At 39.3% G+C, this 21,692-nt stretch overlaps 1 protein-coding gene across 1 annotated transcript in view; it reads left to right on the plus strand.

Moving 5' to 3' along the window:
* The window catches only part of LOC121318317 (metabotropic glutamate receptor 8-like), a 179,464-nt gene that overhangs the window by 118,271 nt on the left and 39,501 nt on the right, over positions 1-21,692 (plus strand). The window contains exon 7 of the mRNA XM_041254837.1: positions 20,620-20,820. Coding sequence (XP_041110771.1) covers positions 20,620-20,820 — 201 coding nt within the window. The remainder of the gene's footprint in view (positions 1-20,619; positions 20,821-21,692) is intronic.

The raw sequence follows: 21,692 nt of genomic DNA on the forward strand, positions 1-21,692 counted from the left end.
ATTCTAGATTCTATAACACACAGGAATATTACAGAAAGAGAACCATGAATTCTGAATTATGGAAACAATTAATTTAGCTATATACATATTTAACACAACCCAAATCATTAAGCTACATCAAACCTTTAGTTTATCTAACTCAAGTCTTCTCAATATTTTTTCATCCCCTGCTTTAGTCATTTTTAATTACGCACAATATCATAATTGTACAATATAATCAATTACTACTGATCAGGTGCTATCCCCATCTATGCCGCCTGATTTTAGACAATCTTCAAAGGTACAGACTGGCAACCTACAGTACATGAGCATACAGGGGTCTAAATAAACAGTGGTAGGACTAGGACATGGGGCGGGGGGCTTGGTGGGGCTTGGTGGGGCAGTGTAATTATTCACTAGCCTAATATGCCTTTCACCTCCGGAGGACAAACTTTGAACCTTCATGAAATTAGTTTCTTGGTTGCAAAAATAAAATAAATAAATAAATTTGCAATCTCCATATTATATGTAAAAATAAAAGGTTTTAAATAGGGACTTCTTCCTTCTAAACCACCTTTCTCCAGGAGCGCTCATCAGTAAGTTTGGTTATAATGTAATTTAGCGGTTGCTGTTAATCATTAATCAGTCCATTGTTCTATTATGTACTTTACTTGCAAAGTGAAATCACTTGTTCTATTTTTACCTATTTTACCTATTTCAATGATAAGATCGACTTGTCTGTGGTCTGGAATAAATATTATTTTATATTTTAAACAAACAAGAACTGTAAAAACAACATGGTATCATTTATTAATAATACATATGTAAATGTCTTAAGAGAATGTTAAAATCATGGGTGAGTCAGCTGGCTGGCTGGTGTGCAAAATAAGGGTTGAGGTTTATAAATAACTCAGACTGCTTTTATGGGAAATCTAAGTACTACAAGAAAGGTGGACTACACCTCAATAGGTCAGGGGCAAGTAGATTAGCTGCTAATTTTGAAAATCATTTAGTAAATGATTTAAACTAGGAACTGGGGAGGGGAGGTTGTTTACAGAGGGCTGCTATGAAACAAAACAGAAAAGAATCAAAGTTATAATATCGAACTGGGTTCATTACCCACTGCTATTGCATCTCAACAGATTCAGAGGTGTATGTTCTAGTAATTTATTACACATCCCTATCACTCCTGAAAATACTGTTTTACATCTGGTGTAATTTAATGTTAGATAACTGTCAAATAAGGCGCCCCTGATCAGTGAATTTATCACAGATTATAACCTTGATATTTTATCTTTAACCGAAACTTAGCACATAGTTGATGACAGTGTTTCTTTGAGCGAGGCTTCTGTAAATTACTCTTTTCTTCAAAGTGCTCGTCTTACTGGTCGAGGAGGTGGACTTGCCATTTCTTCCGCACTGAACTTAAACTCAAACAAAAAATCTTGAAGGGATATTCATCCTTTGAATTACTAATGCTAAATATTGATAACAAATTACCTATTCTTATTGCAATTGTATATCGTCCACCAAAATCTAATCTACTTTTTTTAACTGAATTTGGTGATTTTTTTTTTATCTGTAGTGCCTGTTAACTATGATAGGGTTATTTTATTGGGTGACTTTAATATCCATATTGATGTGGATTCTAATGGTTCAGAATTTTTAAAGCTATTGGATTCTCTAAATTATGTACAGCGTATTAGAGGTCCTACTCATAATCGTGGGCATACTTTAGATCTAGTGATTTCTCGTGGTTTGGATGTTCAAAATATAGTAACTTCTGACCCTTCTGTTTCAGATCATCTTGCAATTCATTTTAATATTAAACTACCCTTAACTGTAAAGAGCCAGGCTCATATAATTAAAACTCAGGTATTTAACAGCTACAAAGTTTTGAGGCTTTTAATTTATTATCACCTGCTCAGGCTGTATCATTAAATTAGTTAGTTGACACCGATAACACCTCCACGACTAACTTTTTTTTTTTATTCTATAGCTCCAGTTAAAACACGGAGGGTGTTTTCCAAAAGAAGCATTCCATGGTTTAATGATTTTACTCGGAAACGGACACGTGGTCGTAAACTGGAATGCAGATGGAAGAATTCCAAACTGCATGTTCATTATCATGCGGGGAAAAGCTACCAAGTTAAATATAAGAAGGCTTTGTCCCAGGCTAGATCTTTATACATTTCTGACCTGATTGAAAAAAATAAAAATCTTTGCATCTTGCATCTTTAGATAAATGAGTAAATCCACCTTCTGTTACTTCTACCTTTTAATATTGGTTCAATTTTTTTGTAAAATTCTTTCAAAATAAAATTCTTGACGTTAGAGAGCAGATCTTACAGACTCCTTCTATTAAGGACCTTTCCTCCTACTTTGAATTAACTAGACCTGATAAAGTTACGATGGAGGCTTTCTCATTGGTTACTTTGCAAGAGCTGACAGCGCTAGTTAGGTATATGAGACTAATCACTTGTGCCCTTGATCTTATTTCTACTAAACTATTAAAATATGTATTTAGTGTTGCTAATACAAGCATTTTAACAAATATAAATGAATAACTTTCATCTGGTATAGTTCCCTCTGCACTTAAGGTTGCAGTGGTTAAACCCCTGCTTAAAAAAAGTAATTTGGATCCTACCGTTATTAACAACTATAGGCCAATTTCCAATCTTCCATTTTTAGCCGAGATCTTGTAGAAAGTTGTTGCCAGTCAATTACTCAAATTATTAGCTTGGAATGTTTTGTTTGAGAAATTTCAGTCTGGATTTCGATCTGCACATCGCACTGAGACGGCTCTTGTTAGGGTAGTAAATTATCTTTTGATAAGCTCCGACTTTGGCTTTCCTTCCATTTTAATTCTCCTAGATCTTAGCTCTGCCTTTGACACTGTGGACCATTCCATTCTATTAAATGGGCTTGGGAGTTTAGTGGGTTTGGCGGTCGTGTCCATTCTTAGTTTAGTTCTTATCTTTCCGATAGGTTTCAGTAAGTTTCTATCGGGGAGATGAAGTCTGATTTGTCAAAGGTTGTCTGTGGAGTTCCTTAGGGTTCTATTTTAGGTCCTCTGTTGTTTTCATTATATATGTTGATATTATCCACAGGCATGGGGTGAATTTCCATTGTTACACAGATGATACTGAGCTGTACTTGTCTTTCAATCCAGACAATCCCTCTACTGGGGCACTATTAGCTGCTTGCTTTGCGGCCATGCACTGTTGGATGTCACAGAATTTTCTGATGTTGAATTCTGATAAAATGGAGGTCATGCTTGTGGGTTCACAGCACTAATTAAAACAAAGTTGATTTATATAAAATAGATCTCAGCAGCCTTTCCTCAGAACTAAAACTTGAAACTAGAAATGTGGGGGTCATTTTTGATCCTGTTCTATCATTTAAGTCCCATATTGGGAAAATTACTAAACATCTTTTCATCATTTGTGAAATATAGCTAAACTTAGATCTATTATTTGTGTATCTGATACTAATTGGCTCCCAGTATTTACAAGAGCTGTTGATCCCATACACTCGTAAGCGGAATCTTAGATCTCAGGATGCAGGGCTCTTGGTTGTTCCAAGGGTAAATACTAATAGTATGGAAGGAAGGGCCTTTTCTTATAAGGCTCCTACATTATGGAAGGAGCTGCCTTTTTTTGTCAGAGAAGACAGAAGTCTTTCTGTTTTTAAGTCAAGATTGAAGTCTTATTTATACACACAGGCCTTTTTATTACTGTATTTTTTTAAAATTATATATAAATATGATTTGGAATTGTATTTACTTTTTAGTTGAAATAGTCCTTTTATGATCTTTTTTTATGTTATTTTAATGCTTTATTATGCTGTGTGTATTCTGTAAAGCACCTTGGTGTCTATGATGTAAGGTGCTGTATAAATCAAATAAATAAATGTGAAAATTGGCTTGAAATAGTCTGCCTCATCATGCTTCAGTAAAGCCTTACTGGCTAGGCACCCAACAAGTCCAGGTGGAGACTTCCTAGGCTAGGCCCTTGCCTACAAGGTTCAGTACCTTGGTAAAACGTGCTGCTTGGGCTGGTGGGTGAAAAGGGAGACAGGAAGATTGACAGGATAACAGAGGCCATCCTTTGACCTTCAAAAATGGTAAATGAACAAGGATGACATTAATAAAAAAATGTTGTTTTTTTAAATGCACCAATAGTTTCAACGCTTTGGCAAGAGTGTAAAAGAGCTTGGTGAAAAGAAAAGGACAACTTCAAGAATTATAAAAAGCTATATAAAATATCAAGAAAATAATCATAAAACACTAAACCTAGCCATACTGATTTATTGTTAACAGCCTAAATACCAAGTGCTTCAGGGTCTATAGGTGGGTTTAATATTTTTTCCAACACAAGTTATGAATTTGGTAGCGCATGTTTTTCATGGTAATAATACCAGCAGTAGAAACTTGAAGAACTCATGAATTGTATCTACTTATCCATTATTTATAACACTAAAAGTAGTTATAAAGTCTTAAGTGTCTATGTTGAACAATTACACATGAAAGAATTGGGTCATATTGGCACATCATAAGGAATTGTTTTATCACAAAATATGGAATAATTTTGCTATGCAAGCTTTTTACAAAATATGGAAATAATAGATTCAGTGATTACATTTAGTTCATGTTTCTCAAAATGGTTATGTATTCTAACTCACAAATGTACCTGATAATTTTTTTTGGTTTGCCACTATAGTAAACCATTCTAATGTTCTTCTCATTGTATTCATTTTGATTTTAACTTTCTGGCAATTTGAGAAAAAAAGGACAGTATATTTATAGTCTTCTATATATAATGAAGTAATGCGCGCAAATAATGTAAATGGATACATCGATGTCTGACCTAATTACACCTACAGTATCATATTAGTAGAATATGTATCTGTAAGTAGGTTTTGTGACCTATAAATATTGACACTGTCCTCTGAATAGTGTATGTCAGGCTTAGGGAAGAGAATTGCTTCCTTTTAAAAGCAATTAGATATGTTAATCACTTACTCTTGAAGTATGTACAGTATACACTTTGTTGGGTAATAATACTCACTGACACAGCAAAAAGTATGGATGCCAGTGTAGTTTATTAGGAAAAAAAATAGTGTTACCATTGTTAGCTCTATTACAGATTTATCACATCACATTAAACACATTTTCAGGTTTTTAAAAAAAACAAACATTTTTATTCTTGGCATATTAGATATCTGTAATCCAACAAATACCATACAGTTAAGTGATGAAAGTCTTCTGAGTCTTCAAAATGTTCGAGTGTACACTAATTGTTTTGGTATACTGTATATGCATTTCTCATTTTTAAACTTAAATCGTTTTACAGTTAATTCATAAGCACATGAAAAAACACAACATTTATTATTATTATTATTATTATTATTATTATTATTATTATTATTACTAGCAGTAGTATTCGTAGTAGTCGTAGTCATAGTAGTAGTTTTTTTCAGGTTCATGTTTTGCTATTAACATACTTATCAAATTACATGCACCACAAATGAAACACCACATACTGCATATGTCAGTGTGTGCAGGGTGATTCTTTTTCATCTGCGATTTAGGAAAAGTTAAGAAGTGCAGTTTAACCTGTTGAGGAATTAAGCGAAATGCATTGCAATCCTTATCACAGAAATGTGTAAATTCAGAATTCCCACACCCAGTCTGAAGAAGATTTGAATACCTGTGGGGAGTTGGGAGTGGAGCAGTGCAGGTTCAGCCTCTGTCCCTCTTGTTACCTCACGTAGTTCTTGGGGTACAGCTGGAAGATCTTGCCCTCCTGCAGGCTCTCTAAGCTGTATTTCTCCAGTTTCTCTGGGTTGAAGGTCCCTTCCTTGATTTCCTTTTTGATTTGGGGCACCACGACCTCAGCTTGTGGGGGTCTGCGGCTCCTCCGTGCCTGGGGGTGTAGTAGTAGTATTTATTTTTTTTTTGGTTGAGTCGTCATTTAATAGCATGTTTTGTACAATTTGTTTATAACACCAGCTTGTGTGGGTAGACTCTTTTGGTAAGGACGAATGTGCAACTCAAGCAGCTGCGCAGCTGGGGAGTCTTCTCGATCAGAGGCATGAGCTGAGAATCCACAGCCTGGTCTACCTTGCGCTGCCCAGTGACCTGGTACTTCTCTTTCTCTATGGTTCTCTCTTGGTGTTTGGGTTTGTGCAGCCTCTGGCAAACTTCTGCTGGGCCCTTCGCAGAGGCACATGGCTCAGGACAAGAGGACCAGTTACAAGCAGAAGACCACTTGCAAGCTGCTTCAGAAAAACCACATGCTTTACCCTGTGACAGCCTATAAAGAGGATAAGGACAGTGCCAGTAGTCGTAGGATAGTTAGATGTGGAAAAGATGTATCACTTCTTACATATATTATGTGTGAAAGTTCTTTCTGCATTTCGTTTTTTTCTGCCACAAATACAGAAGCTGCTTTTTTATGCCTAAAGCCTGTTATTTATTATTGATAGCTCCAGTTTGAAATTTAAAGCATGGGCCTGATTAACCTTTGTGGTAGTTATGACTTTTTCATTGGTTTATGAACAAAATACAGCAAATTTCATAATCCTGAGAAGGGAATTCTTCCATAGCCTTGTATCACTCCTTTTTCGTAACACTAGGAATAAATTGCAACACAATATTGCAAATATTATCCAAGCATATGGAAATCCAGTTACTTTTTTTTAAAACTCATTTTACACTATCTTAACATTCAAAAGCCTATGGCTTTATGTTATACAAAACACATAAGTTTTAAAGCTCTTTTCAAAATATCTGCTCTAGTGCACTGGGGTTTGAGATCTGTCCTCTAAATCACTGCAGGAAGAGTGATTAAAAAAAACAAAAAAACAAGTGCTTTAGCTTTTCTGTTCCGTACCACATCATGGATCGTTATTGCAGCGGACATTTTGCAAACAGCTTTGAAACAGACCAAGGTTATAAGTGTAAAATATTGTCAGGATGGTAACAATGAAAAAGAAAATTTAGAGGTATGTTATTTAAACAGTAGCAACGTGGGGATGTGTAACGCTATATTTTTCGGAACCCCATTACTTACTTTTTAACAACTGTTCCATAGACTCTGATTGGCACTAATCTGATATAACCTTAGGTAAAGGTCATTCAAAATTTGTGCAAACCAGGGTTTGTGAAACCTCATATTAGTAAAACAACAGTCTCACAATCATTTTGCTAAAGTTTTAAAGATTTAATTTTTTTGTAAAGACAAGTGACACTTTAGTGGCATATTAAGAGAAACGGGCTCTAAGTAAAGTCTGGAAAATGAACCTATAATTACTATAAAAAGGATTTGCAAAGTTGTCTTGGATACAGTATGTATCTGTTTGACAGAAAGAGAGAGGCATTAGATTACTAAAACATTATTCTACTGTACTGTATATTTTAACAACTATTTTTAATAAGTAACCACATGTATGGCATTTCATTTGTTTAGTATATGTTCATGTCAAATTTAATGCAACAAAAATCTGCTTTTTTCTTTGCATGGAAATCTCCTGTTGTTCTTGGCTTAATGCCTGATCCCTAATCCTTTTGCCTAAAGAAATTGATAGCCATGTACAAATCAAGACAGTTTAAATATACGGTACAACTATTGAAGCGCTTTAAGCATTAGGCAATTAGGCATGCAGTGAGGAAATGAAGAAAACACGATTTCTTATCTACGCATATCAGGCATCATATAAGTCTGTATCTAGCCTTCATATAAAGTAAGGATTTAATATGTATGTGGTGTACTGTAGGTTTTCAAAAAATGCTGCAGTGTGCATTAAAGCTAAGCTCTTCATGTTGTCATGAAATGGGGACATTTAGCTGTAAAAATGTGAAATGGTATAATGTAATAAAAATAAGCCCTGACTGAAAGGACTTGATACTTTCACTTACTGCTTTTAAATTACATTAGAGCTAGCCCTCACAGCCCCCTTGGCTGTTAGACAGCATGGCTCGCTTTCCAGTCTTTTAAGTGCAGTTTGGTATACTTGATTCCTGCAGAATTGCTTGAAAAATTGAGACTTCATCTTGGATGACAGCTAATGAACTGGTTCTTCAATTTCTCATCACCTTGTTTCAACCATTCTGAAATGTAGGATGGCAATGATCCACCTACTCTTTACAAATAAAATCACATACCAAAGTTGTAATACATGGATAAGACAGGAAATTGACAAAAAAACCTTATTGTTTCTTGAACTCTACAAGTTTGATGGTCTTCATGAACAGGATGTTTAATATGGGATTCATCAGAATAGTCACTACAGACAGGTGGCCATTTTATTTAGCAGGGGGACCAATTGCCTACTGATGGGGTCTCAGATATAGCAAGTTGTTGTTCCCTTTAGGAGTGAAAACTTAACTTCTAGTCCAGTCAGTGTTAATTTCCTGTTCTTTGACTAAGCCACTAATTGCTCACCACTGCCCGATAGCATTGCAGACTAGACTAGTTGCACATGCTCAGGTGGAGATAATGGGGGACAAGACACAATGCTAAATTGGTGGAGTAAAGTGGTGCTCTGCCGTGGCACAAATTTGACCCCATCCCGAATGTATTAACTGCCCCAAAATGAGTGAGGCACGATGTAAGCTGCTACATTTAAACACTTAAATGTGCTGTGCCTGTGCTCTAATTGGGCTACCGATAGCACAAATTACCAGACTAATCTAAAAAATAACACCTCCCGTCCAAATGGCCTAACTCAATTGAACTATAGGCAGGTCATTTGGAGAGGCAGAAATGACAGTTCAAAATGCTTGATACCTGACCCCCAATGTGTCTGAGTTGTATAGCTTTTTTTGTCAGTGAAATTGCTTTCTTACCATTACAACCACACACCATCCAGTGGGTGACTCAATCTGTAAGACCTACTATTGTGCTTTTAATGTGATTTCAAGGTTTAAGAAAAAAAGGATTCCTAGCTCAGATTACACTCCTCATAAGGTTGAACTAAGCCTCAGGAGTTACTTCCTGAATGTGAACAGAAGCATATTCAGCTTGAAGACAGCAGATATGTTCTTCAGGCAGATAATTTATTGCAATAATTGGATAACCATGAAATGGAAAATGAAAACTAACATTGAGTACTACTAGCTTTCCTGAAAGGGATTTCAGAGTTGTCAGGGATTTGTTTTATTATTTGTTAGGTGGTGTAAAAGGGGACTTCTAATGACTGAAGGCTGAAACGTAACTGCGTGACATTTGGCCCGGTATACAAAAGTCAAAATAAACACAAACTACGAACAAAAGGTGCCATGAAGACGGCTTGCGCTACTCTGCTAATAAATGGAGGCGCCACTTACACACCTGTCCGCTACACTGGGTGGGACCTACTATCCCGAAACTAACTCCCTGTCCCTCGGGCAGTTCACCCAGCTCCAACCTCGGATATACACACGATATTTAGTTCATTGCAGCTTCCTTCTCCCAGAACAAAACCCCCGCTGGCCATTAGATGTGGTCACTTTGTTTCCTGAACCCAGTCATTCAGCAGCACAGACGGACCGATGCTTCGGCAGCAGCAGCAGCGCGCTCTGACCCCTATGGCTTTACAGCTGCTGTGATCTGTGTAATCGGGACCCTTTTTATTCCTGGCTGTTCTGCAACACGCCCACATGCTGATTAGGAGCTTGCAGCTGCACACACATGCTGATTGTTCCATAACTAAACACCAGCAGGCTGCTGTTCCTCATTAAAACAAATTCCATTTATACAATCATAACACTCATATTTAGAATAAACAATTACAGAAGGCCCCTCCTTATGTGCAGGGCTCCAGTTCTGCTACAGTGGTTATAAATATTAGGGCCCCCAGAGGTCTTAAATCTGTGAAACTTTGACCCTTTAATCCCACACTGCATAAATCAGTTGAGGACAATGATACCTGTAACATTTATCAGGTACCTAGAACTTTACTGTGACCTGATATCCCAGATGGAGCTTCAATTGATAGAATGAGCTAAACTGGATTTTGAAACCTGTTTCACATTTCAGTATAAATCCGCCTCCTAATGAAACCCCAGGACAACTGCTTACAGTACAGATATGGTCGAAAGTTTAGCATGACCTAGAATTTTAGGACTGAGACATAAAAAAAACCCAAAAAACTACTTGAACATAATTGAGATCTTTTATTTAACATCATGTAATCAAAGAAACTACAGAATGATATTGCAAAAGTCTACCGAAAGCCATACTAGTAGTACAGTATTTCATGTTAGATTTCAAAATGTCACATTTTTTAATTTGTCAGTTTTTTGTATATAGAGTATATGGAAAACTGCAAAGCGGTATGTAATTCAATATGTTAACATAATACAGCAGGTTTCATTCAACTTTATGAAGCAAAATGTGTTAATTCTATGGAGCGATGCAAAACTTTTGGCCATAGCTGTATAGTTATACATACAAGGAGCAATTTAAGGTCATAATGTCAAGGTCACCCTCTGATAGAATTTGTATGCAGGTGTATTCTTAATGGTTACAAGGCAATGAGAAGTGGCAAGTTGAGGGAATTAAAAAAAAAAAAAGCCATTAAAAGTTACTTATTGTGCATCAGAGAGAAAAAAAAAAACATCAATAGACTACTGGCACAAAGTCTTAACTACCTTTATAACTGCAACCCAGCAGTGCGTCCTATTTGTTGACTCTTCAATAAATGTCCGGTAACGAAAAAAAACAAAAAAACTCATAAATACATCCTCTAACATTTCTTCCATCGCTACATGAGAATGTATTAAAAAAAATTGAATTACATTTTTCAAGCATTTTTCATTTTTTCTGTATTTGTAATCTGTTAGCATACGGTAGTTACATCAGCACCCGGGCAAAATGTAATGCCACAGCAGCAATCAAGATGAAAGGCTATGCAACTGTAAATGATGTAGAATAACGGTGAACTAAAATCTGCAGTGTTCTTGTTAGAGAAGGAAAAGAAAACTAATAAATAGCTGTGAGAATGCTGTCAACCTCCACCATAGAGACCTTTACAACAAATCACGCAAGTTGCAATTTGCAATGTAATTACAGGCAGAAGAATTTAAAGCAGGAAAGGCCAGAGCTGTGATGGCATTGACTGTTTCTAAGGATAACAGAGCTAGTTAAGCTGACAGTGTTAAAGAGACAAGGGTGAATGTGTCATTAGATACAGAAGATTAGCTGACAAAGGTGTTGCAGAAACATCGTTTTGTGCCTGTAAAATGCAAGAACATGCCTAGGGTGTGTTGTGAGACAGGTACAGTGACACGTATGGAAAATGGTTTAAAAAATGGAAGAATAGATCAGTAGGGGTACTGGAGATAAGCAAGAAAGGAACACAGATAAAATGCAATTCCAAAAAGTATACCTTCACTGGTTTGATGGAGCTGCAATCAAAACTAAGGTTAAACTTGAATAATGGTCTTTTGGAATGATATGTTGCTGAATACCTCTAAAGTAATGTATATTATCTACAATTATTAACTTACACAGAGCATGTGTTAGGACTATATAATAGCTGCTAAATATGTTGTGGTACAACAGGAAGCTGACCAAAAGCATCCAAACAAATGGGACTTCTCTCAGCTGGTACTGTACTTACTTAATTAACCAGCAACCAACAACAACTGACATTTTATGATGAGTTTTAGTTCTATCAGTTGTGTTAGTGGATTCAGCCTAAACATAAAAAAAAAAATGTCAATGGTTTTGGCTGAAGGTCCAGAGAACCCTTTTGAGAACTGACTTTTAATTCTTATTTGCAAAGGGTCCATCACAACATAATAATGCATTTGGAAATTCTGAAAGGAAGAATTGCATCAATTTTTACAAATTTGAGCTCTGAGCAGTAAGCTTCCGCATTTGTGAGTAATGTTCCCTTGCTGATTCTCAAATAAATATAAAATGCAATTCACACCCCCAGCTGTTAAAAATTGAGGAGTGTATACATAGAAATATAGAGTATTCTATAGAATCTGAAATTAACCCCACACAGAAATACTTTATTTCATCTGTAATCTAATTTACATCTGATAACAATGCAAAATAAGTATCTTTACACAGTATGAAAAATTCAAATATCATATAACAAATATCAGTCAATGAGGCACCTCTAAAGAGGGCCCGTGACCTAGCCACCCCTCTGGTAGAGTGTGCGGCCACCATCCCAGGTGGTGGTAGACCAGCATTAAATATAAGCAGTCGAGGCTGTGCCCACAATCCAATGGGACAGCCGCTGCATAGAGAGGGCTTGGCCTCGGGTCCTTTCACCATGACAGACAAAGAGCTGGTCAGACTGAAGCAGCGCTCTCATTCTATCCACATAACCTCTCAATGCCCGAACAGGGCAGAAGGAATTCAATCTCCTATCTGTCTCCTCTTCAAAGGGAGGGAGGTGGAAAGCCTCTAATTCCACTGACTGATTCAAGTGAAAAGCTGTAATCACCTTAGGGAGGAAAGCAGGGTTCGTGCGCAACGATACCCTGTTGCCATTGTCCCAAATACGCATACAGGAACTGTGCACTGACAGTGCCTGTCACTCACTGACCCGCTTAGCAGAGGTGATAGCTACCAGAAAGTCTGGAATGTATAGGCTCAAACCGGGCCTCCAGTACCACATCTAGACTTCGTTCAGAGAGGATGCCCTTTCTAGGAGGACTTAACTGCAGAGCACCCTTTAGAAAACAGGCCGCTAGTATGTGAGAGCCTGGGGATACTGAGTCAACGGGGACATGGCATGCAGATACGATCATGATCATGATCTCTGGTCATGCACCAATTTTGAATTGTGTACCCGGGTTCAAAAAATGGAAAAGATCTTAAAATCCCTTCCTATGAATTGCTGAAATTGGATTAACATCTTTCACAACAAATGCTATTAGTTTTTCCCATTATTTCCTGTTTACGTCTTTCATTTGTTGGACGCTTCGAAAATTAAAAAATGTTTGAATACCTATTCTGCGTGCCTCACTGCAGTACCACTCATTGCTTGGCTTTCAGCTGACAGGTTTAATGGATATTTTCCTCTGAGGTGCGCATGCATAGACGATGTGCTTTGATTGCATTTTAGCACTTTTTGACAAGGTGTGCATTGTACTTCACATTTGTCTTCCTGTTAAACTAGTTTGTTGCATTTCTTTTGTTGCTGAAGTACTCATATCAGATGTATCATCCACCATTTTAACAAATGGTGTGAATGGTCATATGACATTTCCAGTTAGTCGAATACCAGTGCTGAGGTCGACTACACTTAAATATAGTCGACTAGTCGACCAGTTGCTGATACTGTTACTACACAGAGGGACCTATCGGCGGCTTTCATATAAAATGCTCAGTGAATACCTGACCTGTGGCAGGCATATCCCAAATGTATGGTTGTTAGTCATCTTCAAATTCAAAGGGAACTAAAATCATAATTATTTGTGCTCTTTTTATTATACCATTTCTTGATGTGTTTATAAAGTACTGTTCTGGCTTTATAAACACACTCAATTAATTTAGAAGGTACACCAGTGTAATAGCTATTCTGGGAGCACCAAATGCTTAGCTTAAAGGAAAGTCTTAATTTCCTTTACTGGTCCATACTAATTCAAGATTGACATTTTCATTGATTGAATTTTCAGTGAACTAGTTAATTCACTTAGTTAGTATTGTTTTTACAGTACCCTAAAGAAACCATAACAGGAAAAGAAAATTAAGCAAGTCCAAATGAGTAACATTCTCATTTACTACCTGTTTTTTTTTTTTTTTGATTATTTGAGTTCATGTGCATTGAGATTTCAGCACAGCTACTACATTCACCTTGTACTGACAAAATCAAAATGTTTCAATTAATTTATAAATTCCTCTGCAGACATGCCGTACTAAAAAATGGGAGATGCCATTAAATCAGGCTTGGGAGGTGGGTGAAGTGCAAAGCCCATACTGTACTAGTCCAATACCTCTGAATGAATCTGCAGTACATGGGTTTATATAGAACCCTTCCCTATCAGATAACAAATGACATTGCAATACAACTACCAGGTACAGTAACTTTGGCCAAACATGTTGAAAAAGTAGATTGGCAGACATGTCCCAGCTGTTTGAACGTTAGCTGATCACATTTGTTCTAAACTTCATAAAGCTTCTGCTACAGTGACATGATAAAAAACAAACAAACAAACAAACAAAAAAACAAGCGTATTAAGAATACACAAAAATGACACACACATTACAAAGAACACCATTAACTCGGACAGCCTTTACATGAAATACTGGTTTTAGTGCTACTCAATGTATTCAACAATGATTTTCCATAACTGTCCTTTGTGTATGTTTGTGATTGTGCATCATTGATCTATTACACTATGTAACACAATTTTTGTTCCTGGGTAGTAAGTGTTATTTCCTAATTGCTTATGCCTCAAAAGTACAGAAAATGGCTATTATTCCCCACAAACTTTGCTTTTGTGACCAGGACAGTGATATTTCAAAATATCACTCTTTCCAATGGGAAAACGGGCAAATGTGTGTCTTTTCGTTCACATAAAGTCAGAAAAAACAACATATGAATCCAAATTAACATGTATTTATACTAAAGTAATACAAAAATGACTACAAAAGATTTAGAAGTGAGTAGTTTTTCGAGATTTACGATTATACTGTATTTACAGAGCAAAGTTTGTGGGGAATAATAGCCATTTTCTATACTTTTGAGGCATAAGCAATTAGGAAATAACACTTACTACCCAGGAACAAAAAAAAAAAAAAAAAATTTGTTACACAGTGTTATAGTAAGAATGAGTTATGGTTCCTCCTGCAATAAATGCAATCATGCAAAAGCTTTGTGGCAATTTGTGTCCAAAAGGCCTGAGGAGAAAAGCAACACATTTTTCACAACCTTTGCATGAAGTCCATAAAGACCCCACAGAGGAATTTAACAACATGATCAATATACTGTTACTAACAAGGACACAAGTCGTTCAGCAATAACAAGAACAAAATATCTAAATAACTGTATAACCTGGTGTATAATGGGTGAATTGTCATGACAACATCAAATATTTTAAGAAGGCATGTTAATATTTACCTTTTAGAGAGCCACATAACTACATTTTACAGCTAAGTTGATCCATGAGTCATGACCATATCTGTGGGTAAACCCTTTATTTCTAAATTAAACTGTCAAAAGTCCCCCTTTTGGAGATGTGTAACGAATCCAAAAGAAATGCAAAGCATTTTATCACAGTCATTGTAATATGTACATGTGAAATATTTACAGTACTGAATCAATTCTAAGACCCATTCACAATTCCTGCACATTAAAAGCATTACCACACCACACAAACTACACACGTACACTGGACAGCTTATATTTATAAGAAATACACAAAAAAGAAACAAAATAAATAAATACACATTCAACCCTTATTCTCTTCATTACAGTAATGGAATGCTGTTGAATACTGTGCAGCTTTACGAATGAATAACAGGAACAGACAGACTGACACACTACTGTGCATTATGAGATACAGTAGTAGTTGCAAGGTTGAGACAGTGAGAGATTAGTGATCTGTCCTTCTTTTATGATCCAAAAGATGTGGTTATGAAACATTAAGTTACTTACCTTAACCAAGGTTCCCTGAAAGAAAAGACAACCACCAACCAATACTTTTGGGATATGTCTTCCTTAGGTATTCGCTGAGCATTTTATGTCAAAGCTGCCGATACGCCTCAGTCCCACCTGCTGAGGGAATAAGTAGTCACTCCGTGGAGCTCATTTCCTCTTTTGCATCAGACCTCGCAAGGTTTGGTTGCTGTCTTCTCTTTCAGGGAACCAGGGTTATGGTCAGTAACCTAATGTTCCACTTCAATTCGAAGATGACCACCAACCAATTCTTTTGGGAAAGTATACCAGAGCCATCGCGAGGGAGTGTGAGCACACAACATATGAGGGACACCTCACTACCACCAACTAGTGTTGGTGGTGCGCACGTGTGCCCTCAAGGACCCTTGTGCCTAATGAAGGCATAGAGGGATCTACCACATTGATGCGGAGGAACCTGGTGAATGTATGCGGAGTAGCCCAGCTAGCGGCAATACAAATGATGCGCCTCAAAAGAGAGCTCATGACATGGCCACCCCTCTAGTAGAATGCGCGGCCACCCTCACCGGTGGGAGTAGGCCGGCCTCATTATAAGCAGTCAAAACTGTGTCCACAATCCAGTGGGCCAGTCGCTGTTTCAAGAGGGCTTGCCTTAGGGTCCTTTCACCATAGTAAACGAAGAGCTGGTCAGACTGACACAGCGCCTTCGTCCTATCCATATACTCTCTCAATGCCCTCTCCGGGCAGAGAGAATTCAGTTTCCTATCCTCCTCCGAATCAAAGGGAGGGGATGGAAAGCCTTTAATTCCACTGACTGGTTCAAATGGAAAGCCGTAATCACCTCAGGTAGGAATGCAGGGTTCGTGTGTAACGATAGCCTGTTTCCATGATCCCAGACGTGCATACAGGAACTGTGAACAAACAGAGCCTGCAGCTAACTGACCCGTTTAGCGGAGGTGATGGCCAATAAAAGGATAACTTCATAGAGAGATATTTCAGCTCTATGGAATGTACAGGCTCAAACGGGGCCTTATAAGAGCCTCCAATACCACCTCTAAACTCAAACTTGAGGAGGGAGCCCTTTCTAGAGTGACACAGTCGCCTAGCACCCTTTAGAAACCAGGTCAAAAATTAAAATCTACAGGGACGTGGCATGCAGATATAGCTGCCATGTACACTTTCAGCATAGAGGGGGACCTACCCACCTCTAGCAGATTTTGCAGAAACTGTAAAATAATCGCTATGGGGTAGTAAATAGGGTCATGGCCTCTGGCCATGCACCACTTCTGAAAATACTTCCATTTATATGCATATAATGCTCTTGTGGAGGACGCCTTAGGTGGACAGATAGTCCTGTTCAGGGGCCAGACTCACAGCTGGAGTCTGCCTGGTTCTGGGTGCCAGATGGTGCCTTGTACCTGACTGAGGAGATCCATGGATCTCCCAGGGCTGACCCTGTAGCAGCTGGCAATGATTCGAAAAGCAGATTCTCCGTCGCTTTCTGTCTCCTGACCTTTTCCAGAAAGGCAGGGAGCAGCAGTATCGGCGTGAAAGCATACAAAAGTGCTTTGGGCCATTCATTGGTTAGGGCGTCGACACCTAGTGGACCTCCATAACTGTGGAGGGAGAACCACAGGGGACAATGAGTCATCTCTGCCAAGGCAAAGAGATCGAGCTGGGCTACTCCGAAGCTATCCCAAATGTACTGCACTAGCTGAGGGTTGAGTCACCATTCGGACAGGTGAAGCCCCTCCCTCGAAAGTAGGCCCGCTGCCCAGTTCACCACTATGGGAAGGTAAACAGCCTGGAGGGACAATAAATGCTCTGTGTCCAGATCAGCATCCGAAAGGTTACATGGTGTAACCCCAGGGACCGAAGCCCACCATGGTGGTTCACATACACCACTACTGACATGTCTGTGCGCACGAGGACATGTCTGTTCTGGAGCACAGGAAGGAAATGCTGAAGCGCAAGGTGCACCGCTCAGAGCTCCAGCATATTTATGCGCAGGGATGTCCAGCAGCCTGTCCAGGAGCTGCTGACTCCTCTGCCTTCCCAGACAGCATCCCAACCCTGGTTGGATGTGTCTGTCTTCACCATTGAAGGCTGTGTATCAACCTGTAACAGGATGGCTTGATTGGTGACGTCAGGCAACACTTACTTGAATACGCTCCCCTGAAAGGGGAAGCAGAGATATTACATGTGTGCTGGACAGAGAGGAACATGAAAAATACGCATCCTTCAAGTCCACTGTTGTAAACCAATCGCCCAGCTGGACAGATTGGAAGATGTGGTGATGCGTGACCATCTGGAACCTCCTCACCTTCAAGAAGCCATTGAGGTGTCTCAGGACTAAGATGGGGCGAAAGCCACTCAAGTAGAACCCCACTCTTTGAGAGGTGTGTTCTATGAGATGAATGGCATATTTGAGAAGCAGTTTCTCTATTTCTTGCCTGAGTGCCAAAGCCTGCAGAAGGTCGTTCACCGATTCCTCGAAAGTGAGGAGGTCCCGCATGTAATCGGTGTGCACTGTGGTGAGCACCCAGGAGTCTGAGGTGCAATTGCACTGTAGGATCTCCTCTACTGCAGGCCAAAAATTATACCCCGGGGATATTGGTGCATCCAACAGATTCTGGGATCAGTAAGCTCCTAACAACCAAACGAGCAAGATGGGCCGAATGGCCTCCTCTCGTTTGCAAACTTTTTTATGTTCTTATGTTCTTATGTTTTATCCGCATCGGGCACACTTGCCTGTGACAGCAATAGCTGTCTGCGAGTCACTACCAGGCTTGCCAGGCTCCGGCCCAGGTCTTGCCCTTTAAGGCCAGAGATCTGGAGCATTGTGCCTGAAAGGAGGTGTAATTCTGAAGCCACCGGCTCAGGGATTGGGGCTTCCCATAGTTTGCCATCCAAATAGGCAGTCAATATACTCGCTGTATTTTCTAAGCGAGTCACTTGTGCTTCAGCTGTGTGCACCTGCTTTAAGTGTATCTCCGTGACCCTGCATTGTGGGTTTAGGCATGCAGGGTCCTTGGGCAAGTCCACCACCAAAGGAGCTTTGACCAATGGTGGAGTTGACTGGGGGAAAACCCGCCAGGCCCAGATTGTCCACACCCTTTAAAGAAGTGAGTGGGGGCCGCTTGCTTCAGCACACTGGGTACTGAGGCCAGATGATCCCAGGAGGAGCATACCTCCTCCAAGAAATCTGGGAATGCTGGGAAGGGCTGCTGTCACCCATGGCACCTGCAAAAAGTTTGCAGCACATCCCATCAGGGCTGACATGGAGCTCGAAAATGGAGGTGCACTAGCTTCTGAGGCAACCTTGGACCTAGGCTCTGCCTCAGTAGAGAGTGCAGATTCCTCTCCTTCCTCATTTCAGTGGGGAAGAAATCCTCGTTCCAGGAGTCCCTGTGCCTTCAGGTCCATGATGTCCCTCGACTGTCTCAATCGTTTGACCTGCTTTACCATTTGTGGAGACGGGGTGCGGCTGTGAGAGGGTGGTGGCTGAGCCTACGCGTAGAAGATACACTGCGAGGGGCTGTGGGACAGCTGGAGGAGGGGGGACCGGGGCTCCTAGGGCCTCAGACTGCTCGGTCATAGGGGACGAACATTCGATCCCCATGGTTCTGTTAAGTCTTCTGAGAAGCACCTGGGGCTGGAAAGCTACACAGATGTTGCAGAACGTCTCATCCCCTTGGGCTGAAGTGGCGTGCTGGACATCTAAGCACAACCTAGGGCATGATCGCCATGCAGGATGTACAAGCATGGAACCAAGACATTCCAGCTGAATTATGCACCTAAGCACTGCATGTACCGAGGTACCAAAGCACCGATGGTACAGTGCATATCAAGCACTGTGCGCGCCGAGTGCACCAAGCGTGCCGAATGCCTTGTGTACTGACTATCGAATGCACAGAGTACTGTGTGTACTGAACGCACTAAGTATGATGTGCACCGAGTACATAGAGCACCGTGTGCACCATGCACCAAGGTTCTATGCACACTGAGGCACCACAGCACCACTCGCACTGATCAACGTACGCACCGAGTAACTTGCACAGCGCGTGCACCGAGCACCGTGTGCAGCGAGTGCACGGTGTGCACTGAGCACCAAAGTTCTATGAGCACCAAGGCACCAAACGCCGTGCACACTGAGCACCATGTGCACCGAATATCCTGCGCACAGAGTGCACCTAGCACCAAGTGCACCGCGTGTCCCAGGCACCAAGGTACTATGCGCACCAATTGCAATGAACACCGCATGCAAAAAAGTGTACTGTGTGTCCCAAGCAACGAGGTGCTATTCACATTGAGGCACTGAAGCACCGTGGACACTGAGCACTGAGGTACCAAGGGCTGAGTGTGCACTGAGGTACCGAAGCACCGAGGGGCAGCTAATGCAATGGTGTCTACTCTAACCGCATGTAATCAGCCACCTGGTCAGTGCGCAGCATGCACCAGAAGAAACACACAGGCCGAACCTGCAGCGGGTGAGAGCTCAGTTGAAAAAGAACAGAGCACAAGGGAGAACATACTTTTTTTTTGAAGGCCCAAACACCGAGGTGGGCTGTGAACGACAGCCAGCAGAGTCACTCTATGACGGGGCGGCAAGCCGAGTCCCGGTGGAGGAACGGTGTTCTCCCTGAAGGTGTAGGCTGAAAGACAACGCACACAAACCAATAGTGCACAGGCAGTCACACTCATACAATGGACAGCCAAGAAAAGTCTGCGACACAAGCGAAGCAGACCGTAAGAAAGAAAGACACTCAAAATGGAGCAGCTGATTCCACAAGAGCGACAAGCCAGCTCTCAGTATGAATGCAATTATTGTACCGGTGGTAATACTATATATCTTGAAACAATCACAGCTTTGAAATAATAATTTAGAGATGGTAAACCCAGGAGTACTGCTTGATAAACTCCAATCTAAATGTGTTATTTGCATACCAGTACCAAAACATTACAGATGTAACCTACAAAACACAGCCACACAGAGAACAACACTTTGTGAAAAAACAAAACAAAAACTAAAGTATTTATTTTCTTTCCCAGGGTTAGAAAAGATTGGGAGGGATTCCAGTTTTGAGCAAGAAGGGAAAGTGCAGTTTGTTATTGATGCTGTGTATGCCATGGCTCAGTCGTTACACAGAATGCACAAAGACCTCTGCCCTGGATATATTGGTCTTTGTCCAAAAATGAGCAACATTGATGGAAAGGAGCTACTTAGTTGCATCCGGGCTGTAAACTTTAATGGTAAGTCAAAACATATATTTATACATTTTTTAAAACAAATATGAAACTTGAAATTTAAGTATATATTGGTCATTTGGCTGTTGTTGTATATTATATATATATATATATATATATATATATATATATTATATATATATATATTATTCAAATAGTGCTGCATATAATATATTTAACATTGTTGAACTTTGTGTGCTAATAGACGCTGACTAGACTGTCATTTAAAACATATTGGTGTCTATTTAATGTTGTTAACAGTGGCAAATCTAAAAATGTTCAATATTTAAATATTAATAATAGGACCAAATTTGGTATTTTATGATGTATGTAAGGTATTTAAACCTGCTACCTTTTAGATAAATGTGTTCCTAAATACCTCTTTTCATGATGCTTATGTATTTCATTTATGTTACGGAGATGTATAAGTGAGGTTTACGGGGTCATACTGTTTGTTTTTGTGTATGCTCAGTCAATGAAAATTATACTTTCATGTCCATTAGCTTTATTTAATTTCATGGATCATAGATTCACTTACTTTCGTTAGACATCTAAACATCTAAATCTGTTCATATCTTCTTCATATGTAGCCTTATAATTTAAGCTTATTCCATGGTGGCGTAAGCACACTCCAAAAATTAAAAAAATGTACTTTGTATTATTATTATTATTATTATTATTATTATTATTATTATTATTATTATTATTCACCACAAAGCCATCTTGTTATAACTATTATAATTACAGTAAGAGAAGTACCTTCGTATTAAAATACTTTTAACAGCAGGTTTCAATCCTAAGACCTTAAAGATTAAGTAAATGGAATTCTGCTCAGTGGTGATATTTCAATGGTTTTAACAGTGACAATTAAGAGGTGT

This window comes from Polyodon spathula, chromosome 7 (assembly GCF_017654505.1).
Source record: "Polyodon spathula isolate WHYD16114869_AA chromosome 7, ASM1765450v1, whole genome shotgun sequence".
Lineage (NCBI taxonomy): Eukaryota > Metazoa > Chordata > Actinopteri > Acipenseriformes > Polyodontidae > Polyodon > Polyodon spathula.